At 40.7% G+C, this 13,304-nt stretch overlaps 1 protein-coding gene across 2 annotated transcripts in view; it reads left to right on the top strand.

The window, feature by feature from the left end:
• gabra2a (gamma-aminobutyric acid type A receptor subunit alpha2a) overlaps positions 1-13,304 on the top strand; it is a 152,078-nt gene that overhangs the window by 113,807 nt on the left and 24,967 nt on the right. For both annotated transcript variants that reach the window (XM_052032074.1, XM_052032081.1), the window contains exons 7-8: positions 6,546-6,689; positions 10,711-10,863. In XM_052032074.1, the coding sequence (XP_051888034.1) occupies positions 6,546-6,689; positions 10,711-10,863 (297 nt within the window). The remainder of the gene's footprint in view (positions 1-6,545; positions 6,690-10,710; positions 10,864-13,304) is intronic.

Here is a 13,304-nt window from a genome sequence, read left to right on the forward strand (position 1 = left end):
AGTTGATGAACCTGACATTGTAGTAATAACAAAATAAGCTGAGGCTTTGGAGAACTCCCTCCTGTCACTTACACACAGAGACACTCTGATATTTTCTCTCTTTTCTATTTGTTTGTTTCTCTCTTTGTCTCGTTAATACTCTCCTTTTCTCTCTCACTTTTACACTCTCATGCATTCTCCTTGTCTGACCACTTGGGCTGAATATCGACAGGGGTGGATTGCACGTTTAGAAGCTGCAGAATTTTTGGGGAAACCTGGAATTTTGTGTTTTCCTCCAGTGTTGTGCCCTTTGTGGATCCAGACCTTTCTGGCCTGGAAGTCAAATTGATTGACAAGCTTGGCTTCCATATGGGTGAGGAGCATTCCAGAAGAAACCTCAGCTACAAATAAGTTGGCTGATGCTGTGGTAGGTGTGGTGTCATCTTGTGGGAGTTCAATCTCGAACACAGAGGGATGTATGGAAGACACCTGATAGTGCAGTGTTGAGGAGGTAAGAAAGCTCTTCCTTCACTCCAAAGTCGCCCTTCAGCTTCTGGATTTCCTGGGGCCTTGGAAGCTCATCCAACCAAGGTAAAACTGGTAAAACAGGATAGACATGAGGCTGCCAACACAACTATTTTTTGTGCCAAAAATTCAGCTCATTAAGAATTGGATATGCCCCTGCCTATGAAAGGTCACCAGTATGGAGATACCTGAGAGTAGCCCAATGTAACTGTCCTTCTGATTTTTTCACCCCTGTTTGGTCTTCACTTGCCATATTTAAAAGAACAGGTTAGGATACAGGAACTGGAAGACTTTTCCTACTTTTCAAATGTGTTCTTCACCTCTGCTGGTGATTTAATAGTTAGCAGTTGTCTGTTTTTAGGGATCTGATTTTCCCTTCCTATAGCTGGAAAGGCAGGAAAGTTACCAGATGACAGGTCTTCCCACAGTCTCATTTTGACATGCTGTTATGAGCATGCCAGAAAGGCACTCATGCAAAAATGGCAAGTTTTTTCTCTAAATATGCAGATTGGGTTTCAAGACGTCCTAAGAGCTTATGTGGCTTTTCCATCAGGTGAATCTAGGAGGAAAAGCAGCTGGGGCCAGAAGACAACCAGGTGGATGGTTTCCTCCAAATTTTTTCTTACTTTCACAGAATCATAGAGATACAGCAAGGAAACAGGCCCTTCAGCCCAGTCCGTCAATGCCTCCTCCCTCACCCCACCGATTCTACCACTACCTACACGCTAGGGTCAACTTACAGTGGCCATTTAACTTCCTGACCCACATCTTTGGGATGTGGAGGAAACTGGAGCATCCAAAGGAAACCCACACGGTCACAGAGAGAACATTGCAAACTTCACACAGATAGGGCCCCGGGTCAGGATTGAACCCAGACGTCTAGCATTGTGAGGCAGCAGCTCCACTAGCTGTGCTAAATTGCCACCCATTTTATAGTCTCCTTATAGTTCTCCCAGTGTTCCCTTCCCAGGCTCCCGAAACAAAGTTGAAACCTTTTCTGCCCCAGGTTCGCCCACCCATTCTTGATCCTGAGATGCTTGTAAAACCTTCTATTCATGTCTTACTTGTGCAAAGAACTGTTCCTTTCATGACTGTTAGCAGATCCCTGTGCTTAATTTGCCCCTTTGCTCTGCTGATCAGGTGTTTCTTCAAGCTGACTTTGGGCAAGGGTTGGGTAGATGAGAAGAATGGGCTTCACACTGCCAAGTTCAATGTCTTTTTATTGCTTGTGACAAGCCTCTCTACTCGTTAAACTGGAACTTATGAGCTCAATGTGATTAACAGTTGACGAACCTTCTCTTTAATTTCTAATAGAACTTTGGGTTGAATTTTATGATGCACAGAATTATTTTGAGATGTGCATTCCATGTATTAAAACAGAAACTGCTGGGGACACTCAGCAGGTCAGGCAGCAGCAGTGGAGAGAGAAATAGAGTTACCATTCCAGGTTAATGACCTTACATTTGATGAAGGATTTTCAACTTAAAATGTTATTTGTTTCTCTTCCCACATTTGCTGTCTTATATCAGTGTCACTCTACATAGCCAATTTTCCTTTTGGAGCAAGAAGTCTAATACCATAACAGGACTATTGGCTACCCAGTTATCAGGAGTAGCAACTCGCGTTCTGTGGGGAGGTATGCAAGAGTTGAGCAGAGAGAGGAACAGAGAATTGTGCATAAAATTCTAACTGATACTCCAAGGCAAACAGAGGGAGGGGTAAACTGTCTCTGTTTGAACAAGTGAGGTGTTAAGTTGATGCTTTTTCTGCTCCCTCATGTGAAGGTAAAAGATCACGTGATACTATTCAGGACCAGACTAATATTCACCCTTAAGATAAACAGCACTTCATAGGCTATAAAAGAGTTGAAGCTACAGAGGGAACAATACCAATGCAACTGGGGTCACATCTGCAAAGACCCCAGAAATAAATGCTTGGACATTGTCCAATTTGAAGGAATTTGCAACACTGCAGCAGGATTTGAACACAGAGCCGGTTCCGGCATGTTATGTAACTGGTTGCATTGTCTCCCAGACTGACTGCAGGTGCCAAAATGGTGCCTGTGCCGGTATAACTTGCAGCCAGCAGCATTTTAAATGGTCGAACCCACTGTGATCCTGGACATACTGATCTGTCTTGTTATAGAGGTCTGTGGCAGAGAGAATTCCCACTTTATTGCATATGTAATGATTTTTGGATTCACTGTATGAGAAAGCTGCTTGAAAATGTCTGAAGACATAACCTCATGTTACAGTAAATCAAATGTCTATTGTTTTAGATTTATCCTATGAGTCACAACAAAGACAGAATAAAAGCACACTTTTTGTGTTGTCTGAAGTAGAAATGAAGATTGAGCTTGATAGCTATATTTGCAGGGCATAATGCTTTAAATCTGTATTGGAAAATCACTAAGCTGTTACTATTGTAATATAATTTATGCTTCCCATATCATTTTGAAAGAGTTTGTCAATTTACCTCCCCCTCACCCATCTTTCTTGCAAGTCCCTTTTAGAACTGTTGCTTTTAGATATTTGACGGCAACGGTATTAGAATCTTGCAGTTTTATAATTACTGTCGTCACTGACGATCCATCACGCAGAGAAGCTCATAAATATTCTCAATGTTACAGCTTCCAGAAGTGGTGTGCAGCCATCTGATTATAAAACTACAGTTCACAAAAATGCTTGTTATTTACGAGACGTGCTTCGTGTGCATAAAAAGCACGACAAGCAGATGTATACAAGGGAATAAATCATTCTACTGCTCAACAGAACACAAATGGTAGTCACTTTTCATTTTCCTCTAGATAGCTGTGTTAATATATTTCCACTTTAGAAAATTATTCCGTCAGATTCCTTCTCTGCAAACTTCTGACAGTCCATCTATTTTCCACTTTTTAGGCTGTATCCAGTTTTCCAATATATGTCTATATGTATTACAATCATTCTGAAGATGTGAGCATCCCTTTGTGTATACTTTTTTTTGAAAGAGTGATTGCCTACTGCCAACTCTGAGTTTGACTGACGTATGTTCATATCCATTAGCATGCAGGCAATGCAGACGTGTGCGTTCCCTCCAGCAGTCAGTCCAGATGTATGTGTTTTCTCCATTAATATTAATGCTCCAGATGTTTTACGATTTCCTCAACTGTCCAGAGGGTAACAGCCATCCAGTTACCCAATGTAAAACGCATTTCGGATTTTCTTAATCCCTCGAATTTCCAGACTTCCAGCAAGCTGATTTACAAATTAAAAAAGAAAGCTGAATCTTCGTTAACATATCATTATTGTACATGAACTATCTTTGTTTTTCCACTTCTACTTAAGATTTGATTCCCTAATCTTCAGTACATCCTGCCCACAACACATACCTGCCCAGAATATAATAGAAATTTGGAGGCCATAAAATGGCAGGTGTGAGCAATTGCCTTGGTTCAGATGTTTTTTTTAGAGAAACACATTTAACATTTGTGGTCATTCTGAAACTGTACCTGCTGAGTATTTCCAGCATTTTCTGTTTTTATTTAACATTTCAAGCATCTGCAGATTTTTGCAGTTTTTTTTGATATGATGCCAAGAAATTAACGTGAAATGTATCAAAGGAAGTTTTATTCTGCTTTTGCTTTGCTGTACCAAACCTCAAATGCTTTATTGCTGAGGCAGAATGACAAAATGAAATAAATAAAAATTCTGGATGACTAAATGAGTTCAACAAACAAGTGGAAAGATAAAGTGTCAGAAGTTATAATAGGGTTTTTCCCACCTCCTACAGTAACTCCAAGAGACCAGTTGAAACTCCAGGGAACACAAGACCAAAGGTGTAGCCGTGGGCGCACGCATGGGCCCCAGCTATGGCTGCCTTTTTGTCGGTATGTGGAACAGTCCATGCTCCGCTAATGCTCCGCTAATGCTCCCCAACTGTTTCTCTGCTACATTGACAACTGCATAGGTGCCACTTCCTGCACCCATGTAGAGCTCGTCAATTTCATCAACTTCACCTTCAACTTCCACCCCACCCTCAAATTCACTTGGTCCGTCTCTGACGCCTCTCTCCCCTTTCTTGATCTCGCTGTCTCCATCTCTGGAGACAGGTTATCTACTGACATTTACAAACCCATTGACTCCCACAGTTACCATGACTACACCTTATCCCTCCCTGTCACTTGCATGGATGCTATTCCTTTCTCTCAGGTCCTCTGCCTCTGCCACATCTATTCTCAGCTTTCCATTCCAGGACATCCGAGATGTCCTGTTTTTTTCAGAAAATGAAGTTTCCCCTCTACTACTATCAATGCAGCCCTCACCCACATCTCCCCCATTTCCCATACGTCTGCCATCTCATCCCCCCCGACAGGGATAGGGTTCCTCTTGTCCTCACCTACCACCCCACAAGCCTCCGCATCCAACATATCATTCTCCACAACTTCTGCCATCTCCAATGGGATCTCACCACCAGGCGCATCTTCCCCTCCCCTCCCCTCTCCACTTTCCGCAGGAATCGCTCTCTCTGCGACTCTCATGTCTGCTTGTTCCTCCCCACTGATGACCTCCCGGCACTTATCCCTGAAACTGTGCAAAGTGTTACACCTGTCCCTACACCTCCACCCTCACCACCATTCAGGGCCCTAGACAGTACTTCCAGGTGATGCAGCAATTCACCTGCGAATCTCTCAGTGTCATTTACTGCATCTGGTGCTCCTGGTGCAGCCTCCTCTACATTGGTGAGACCCTACGCATATTGGGGGACTGCTTCGTTGAGCACCTTCACTCTGTGCGCCACAACAGCCAGGATCTCCCGGTGGCCAGCCATTTTAATTCCATTTCCCATACCCATGCTGACATGTCTGTTCACAGCCATGCTGCCATATTGAGGCCAGACACATGTTAGAGGAGCAACATCTCATATTCCATCTTGGTAGTCTCCAACCTGACAGCATCAACATCGATTTCTCTAACTTACGGTAACCACTCCCCTCCGTTTTCCTCTCCCCCCCCAACTTGTTTTCTCTCATTCCTGTGGCCCCTTCGCTTTCCCCTCCCCCACCCTCACAATCTACCCACCTCCTTCCCTTTATTCCATGGTCTTCCACCCACCTACCTTCATCCTCTCACCTGGACTCACCTATCACCTGCCAGCTTGTGCTCCTCCCCCTCCCCCAACCCTTTTATTCTGGCTTCTGCCCTCTTCCTTTCCAGACCATCAGGTCTTGGCCCGAAACATCGACTGTTTATTTCCCTCCATAGATGCTGCCTGACCTGCTGAGTTCCTCCAGCATTTTGTGTGTGAAACTCCAGGGAATCTGTTCCTGCAAGTTAAGTGCAGGAGACCTAGAGAATCATTGAGGAATATCAGGACTGGAGACTTTATTCCTGAGAATTTTGTACAGTACATACCTCATACCTTTTGCCTAATTTTATCTAAATATTCATACACTCCCGTTCCTTAATATTGACATCACACCATTCAGAGGGAAGAGGGTTATCTTTATATCTAAGTAATCAATATAATCTAAGCTGTTGTAAAATTGCAGAACAAGTATCAGCCAAAGTATTTTCTAATGATTTTAATGCAAGCAGTGTCCTAGTGGGACTGGCCTACAGTCTAGATGACGCCAGACCATATTTCTTAGGCAAGTGGAACGGTAGGAGACCTGGAGAATCCTTGGGAGATACCGGGACTGGAGAGATCAATCATAAGTAACCATATGAATCCACTATACCTGTCTATTAATGTAATTGCAGTGAGAGCTAGTACTGGTGCACTGTTTCCAGTTTTGGATCTGAGTATTGTAATAATGCCTCTTAAGTTAAAGATGTGTTTATTTATAAATGCTTTGAGGTATTGACTCACATTTAATGAGAATCAGGTACTTATTGCCAGCAATTTTATTGAAGGAAGAAAAATATCTACCTTCTGCTTTTGGTTCTTCTGGTGGACAGTATTTACATATAGGTCTCCAGGGATGAGAAGCAGAGGTTCAGAGTGGCATTTAAGCCAAAGGCAATAATCTCTAGTCAAGCTCTCTTTCATTGTGTTTGCAGATGCATATACCCGCACAGAGGTGAATTACAACTGGACTGATGGACCAGGAAAATCTGTGGTGGTTGCAGAAGATGGCTCTCGCCTGAACCAGTATGATTTACTAGGACAAACTGTGGGGGAAGAGCTTATCAGGTCCAGTACAGGTTTGTAAATAGCATTGTAGAAAATAATGCTGACATTTACAGAATCTTTTTATTTGGGTGTATTAGATGTCATGAAAATTATCACACTAAAAATCTGAACATGCAGTAATCTACATTACCTGCAGTAATCATTCAGGCAATGCATCCCTTACTGGAGATTGAAGCTTATTTTGAATTTGTAATTAATATAGTCTGGGCAACAATGGCAGGGATTGATGGTGGAGCCTGTTTCTGTCAGAATTCCAGCTCTTTTGGATTTGTTTCTAAGTTCTAATGGAAGATTACATGTAAACCTTCCACCCACCCATCTCTTCATTGTGACGGCACATCAGGACATCAATCCATCTCTCAATGGTTACTTTAGAAGTCATGCCATGCTAGAATTCCACAGACATCTCACCAGCTCCTCCTCGAATAGAGTCAACATTGTGCCATATTTTTGGAGAGTTATTATTTATTGAACAGCCACCACTTCAGGTAAAGTGAGAAGTTTGGCCATGTCAGGCAGGCAAGGTCAACCTGCCCCCACCTCATCCACTTCCCACAGAATAGGATGGCATTGTTCTGAAAACCTGATGCCCCAACATGCGTTACTCAAATGAACCTACCACTTATATTAACAATATAGGTTAACAACAATTATTAACATTTAACCTACATTATTACTATAGGTTATACATAGCTTCTATTAACCATATTACTTGAACATCTTGAAATTCTCTCCCCAGTGCTTCCCATAACAGAGTAGGCCCCTTGCAACCACGAGACTTCTACTAATCTTTTAAAGAATCTTCCCAGTAAGCTGCCTGACTTGTGAAATATTAACACTGCTTTTATCTTGATTAGATGGCCAACTATCTGAGTGTGATTATTTACAAAAAAGAACACTGTATTTCATTGCAAAAAAAGGAGCACTTTTCAGATCAGTGTCAAGGGAAAATGCCATTGCCAATGCCTTACATTGTCTTTCATCTATGACAATATAAGAGGAATTTGTATACCTATTTATGATTATAATTATTGGGGAAAATGAATACAATTTTTTGAACACATTGATTTCTATGAACTTTCACATTCTGTTAGGGAGAACTTCAATTGTTTTTACATATACTTTGGTGTTCATTACATGTTCCACTGTCAGACTCAAGAAAGCTTGGTTTTCTTAAGCAAAGAAGGGGGAAAAAGTGATGAAGTATAAATGATGGGACAGATTACTCTTCCAAGTGGACTCTGAATAGCAGTGGAGCATACTAGTCACTACCTGACAGTCGGCAGCATTTATTTGGTTTTGCGGAATCTGGAATAACACCCCTGTTTCTGCAGCTGCCAAATATACAGTAAAGCTCTTCTTTACCTGGACTACCAGCAGGTATGGATTACAGTACATCTACCATAACCTCTGCCTCATACAGTCCTAAATTGGCAGATGCTATTTTAAGAATGTTAAAGGACTCTTTTAAATGGGCCTTGCACCTGATTCACTGCTTCATTTCTGTTTATTTACATATTGGAGTATAATTACTTAGATTTTAAAGGATTCCTTGATAATTAGCAAATGGCAGTAATGTGAAAGGCACTGATTTTTAATTTGTATATAATTGTGAGTAGGCATTTAGTATTATTATGGCATTTGTCACTGTTAGCAGTTTTGGAATAACAGGATATGTCATCTGGAACTGATCTGTGTAGGGAGTTTTTAAAGAGATTCAATTTCAAAAAAACTACAGGAATTGAAAATGAAATGTGATGCTGATAGTAATTATTTGCTCATTTGATGTAAAAGCGTAATGCAGCAGCTTTGTTTAAATTAACATTAATGACTGAATCCAGTTGGGTGTCTACCCTCAATTTGATCTGATTGAAAGCAACTAAAATCTATTTAAAACTACATTTATACAACTACATTGTCATTGGCCTGACTTTTGCAGCAGTGATGACTTTGAAACCACTGGAGTTTGATGTCATTACTGTGTGAAACTGACTGAAAATTGTGGATTTCTGCACATGTTGGACTATATAATAAGGCATGTTAAAATGCCACTGGACAGTGGGAGGAAGATAGGATGCAGGTGGGAAAACATGGCACTTTTGTGTTTGATGTTCCTTTCTGTTATGCACAAGGCCCAAGGTTTTATTATGTATTTAATTCCATTTCATGAATATTTCAATATATAAGGGATCTTAAAATAAATAACTTCCTTCATTGGCTGAATTAGTAGGCTCAGGTCCCCAAGTGAATCTAAAGACATTAAGATATGATCTTACTGGATTACCATCTCCATTAACCCCTTTCTCACTTCCTTCTCCTTTTCCACGTCTTGCTGCAGTGTAAGTGACAAGGTTTGTGTCCTTACGATGTCTACGTTACACAGCATACATCTGATGATAGCATAGTGTTAGGTCATTTTTATAGAGTACTACAGGGCAAGACATCTGGACAACAGTTCAATTCTGAGTACCCCATTGAAACACTCCACTTCATTCCGCATGATCCCTTGGGTGCAGATATAATTATGTTCTAACTTATGAATAAGAGTCCAGTCTAGTCTGAGGAGCCAAGGATTGAAGGGATAGCGCTTGCCCTCGAGTCATTTGCCCATCACTATCTAAAAGTACAATGGACTATCACGGAATGAACTTGGCACAGGAGGTTCATGCACATATGGCATTACCACTATTTGGATGTTCAGGAAGTGATAGCATTTATTTTCCAAGTGGAGCCCAGAGTGCCATTTAGGTGCAGTCATTACTCCCTGAACCTTCAAGAAGCCCATTTCCTGCTGAAGGATATGAATTTCCTACTCATTTTGCAGAGAACATCTCTGATATGCTTTGATGTGAAATTTGGCAAATATCCCATCATATTCTGGAATAGTCTGAGTCTGGGAAGATCAAAGTGACGATGACATTCATCTCTACAGACAGTGCAGTCCAGGCACTACCTTTAGAAGGTGCTGTGTCTTTGTTATGACTGGCTTTGAAATTCATAGTCTCTGGATAAGGTTTAGAGTCAAGAGCTTGGCTCCTGGAAGACTCCAAGGGAAGAGATCCTCCTGATCAGAGCCCTTCCCATCCTCTCCTGTGACCTTCAGTGCAAGGAGACCCTTACCACTGGCTTCTCTCTTCCATCTAGTTATACTGAAGGACCACTGGGGTAATGATAAAATCTCCATTTTTCAGGGTTAGTAATGGATGGCCTTCTCTTTTGCACTGTTTCTCCTGCTTCAAAGGTCTTATTGGCTAAACTGGAGCTCAGCTCCAAACAATTCTCCAATGAACCTCCAGTTAACTATTGCAACTGCTGTATGGATTTGCTTTCCCATGTGTGGCCCTGTCTAATTGCATGTATTGAATTAGTTTTGCAGAGGAGATGTCAGTTGGGTTTAGCAAATGGATTGACACTTTGCATTCTCTTTGTTTCATGCAGGCATACACAACTTCACAATCAAATGTTAGGTGTGGCTTGTGGTGGTGTGATGTCCCAACTGCATTTACCAATTGATTTTACACCCTATTTGCACAGCATATAAAAGCAAGTGCAATGTGATTGAATGTCTAGGGCAGTATCTTTGTAGGCGCTTTGATCAGATTGCTTGGAAAGATCTATGGAGGTCTCTAATGAAATTGATTTAACTTGTTATCCATTGTTAGCAAATTTAATCAGTTGACTTTGGAAAATATTTAGATTTCACTGCTGTAAACCAGGAACATATAGATCCAATTAAATGACTTTATGTTCACAGATCTCACAGGGCACTTGTTTTCTAATATTTGCTTTTGATACATTTACTGAAGTTTGAATCTCTTTACTCTGAATGGCAATTCAGGCAAAAACAAAACTAGAAGGATATCAACTGATAATGAAACTCAACCTTTCTCACTGGTCATTTTAAGTTAACCAAAAGGGGTAGGTTATGTTTATAATTTGTTCATATTGTAAATAATTGGAATAAAACATAACAAGCAGAACTGGTCTATACCTTTTATTGCAATCGGAGTCTTAATTTGCTTTTCACTTCAGGCGAATATAAAGTCATGACAACATATTTCCACCTGAAAAGGAAAATTGGATACTTTGTGATCCAGACCTACCTGCCGTGCATCATGACTGTCATACTCTCACAAGTGTCATTTTGGTTGAACAGAGAATCAGTGCCTGCAAGGACTGTCTTTGGTAAGTAAGGTTTTACAGTTAGTGGAATCTTTTTCTAATCTATTAAATGCCTGTGGTGATATCACTGAGCTAATTACAATAAATGTTACTTTATTTACATTAGGATAAATGTTTGTTACTGATCCATTACTTTTAAACCCTGACAGTGACATACAGAGGTTAAACACATTGAATTTGAACAGTTATATCCATAAATGTGTTTGAGATTGATGAAGATTATTTGCTATATTGCATTTCTATGTTTAAAATGTTTCATACAAAGGCAAACAGACAAATGTTCATTAAAATGCAACATTTAGCTTGTGGACTACAGGAGAGATAAGGTTTGTTCATCATGGACAAAATAAAATCATTTCCAGCCAGTTTTGTTTCGATAAAGAGGGCAATAATATCCATGTGGAAAATTAGCTAACCTGACAATGTTTAGTAGAAACCTAGAAACAGAAAACCTACAGCACAATTCAGGCCCTTCGGCCTACAAAGCTGTGCCGAACATGCCCCTACCTTAGAAATTACTAGGCTTACCCATAGCCCTCTATTTTTCTAAACTCCATGTACCTATCCAAAAGTCTCTTAAAAGACCCTATCGTATCGGCCTCCACCACCAAGTGTGGATTTGTTTGGGATGTAGTTATATTGTGTAATCTTATTGAAAAAAATAGGTCAACATTGAAATTTTAGAACTCAAATTCATCCACAGAGAGTGGACCAGCAGCAGTGTTCTTGCAGCTGAGCTGGAAGGGCCAAATTACTTTATTCTGTGTTTATACCATTTATTAATGTCAAAACTGGGTTTCATGCAGTATTGTGTAACTGCCTGATTGTGATCTAACTATGAGTCAGTTTTTCAATCATGGGACTCTTTTTTTTGTCAGAAACACATTATTTGATTGGAATTGGGTGACAGAAGGCTTCTAGATTTATTTCATGAATTCACTTTAATCAAAGCTATATTTTCTTTTTAAAAGAATTTTATTGTTCTTATACATAGATTTTAGTGACTCTGAAAATTGCAGGGAAGCAGTATTTTGCCATAGCTAATGCTGTTGAATAGTTTTGTAAGGGGGAATTGAATGATTTTCAACCAATCAGGACACCTTAACAATAATTCTGAAGCAGCTAAATCATAATTATCTCAGTCACCTCATCAGTTGTTTGTCTAAAGCAAGATCTAATTCAAATCTGTCATTTCCAAAACATTCTGGCCCAGAGATTGATCTGTGATATTAAAAGCGCGCTGAAGGATCATTTGCACAGCATGCCAACTATTTTCATTTGTGAACTCCATGCTGCAAAATTCAGTCTCATCCAAGCCCAAGACATCAGGTATTAATATATGGGTCCAGGACTGGGGCTAGGTCTGTTGAAGTCAGGTGGGAGAGATGTTTTACAGACAGGGACCAAAACAGAACTTGGATCCAGACAGGCGACTGGCCGCAGCCAGAAATTGAGGTCTTGGTGTGGGGAGATGGGGTGAGAGGTGTTTGTGGTGCCTGGAGAACAGAGCTTTGGCTAATGGCAGGTAGGGCGGTTACACTTGGGAGGGTGGATAACCAAGTGGAGGGGGCTGTCCCGAGGAGATCGAGTAAGTTAAAAATAATAGGGAACTTACCTAAGTTACGTTCTTAGCACTGGGTTGGGGAGTGGTCTCCTTTAAATAGCACTCCTAGAAAGGGAACAACACTCTGAAAACAGTTATTCTAACAGTAATTGATCACATTCGGTCCTGGAACAATGACTTAATTTCCCAGGCAACACCCCGACGTCATCTTGAGTCCTGATGCAGGGTTTCAACCCGAAACGTCGGCAATTCCTGTCCCCCGGAGATGCTGCTCAATCCGCTGAATTCCTCCAGAAGATTGTTTGTTGATCATTTTATGCGTGGCTGATGTGGTGCAAGGGCATTATCACAAGTGTGGATCTTAGCTGGAAACGGCTGGTCAAATGTCCGGAGTGATGCATTTCAACCTGGAAATGGCAGTCACATCCCACTCCAGAAGTAGGTGACCTTCAGGTGCACAAGGCAGAAAAAAAAGCAACACCATCTAACTGAATTTCTTCGCCTTGTCTTCTGGGATTTTACCTGAAATAATAGGTGGAAATTTCAGTAATCTAACTAAAGAGTATGAAATTCTTGTCCAGAGTGCTCTCAAGAAAGAATGCCCAAGATTCCTTAATAATTCTTATAATTTATATGAATTTCAGAGGAAATGCAATGTGATGACTGCAGTGATTATTTTGTGATGGATAACGTTATTAGGCAGATTACTGAAAAAAGAAATAATAGAAGTTTTTGAGGAAAGCCCAGTGATGATAATGATTTTCACCACGCATGCTTTGATGTTCTGATGTATGGGTGGATCATCTGCTGTAATGATGTTAGTTGAAGGATAAATGCTAGAGAGGACACAAAGAGGATACAACTCTTTGGGAAATTGTCC

This window comes from Pristis pectinata, chromosome 2 (assembly GCF_009764475.1).
Source record: "Pristis pectinata isolate sPriPec2 chromosome 2, sPriPec2.1.pri, whole genome shotgun sequence".
Lineage (NCBI taxonomy): Eukaryota > Metazoa > Chordata > Chondrichthyes > Rhinopristiformes > Pristidae > Pristis > Pristis pectinata.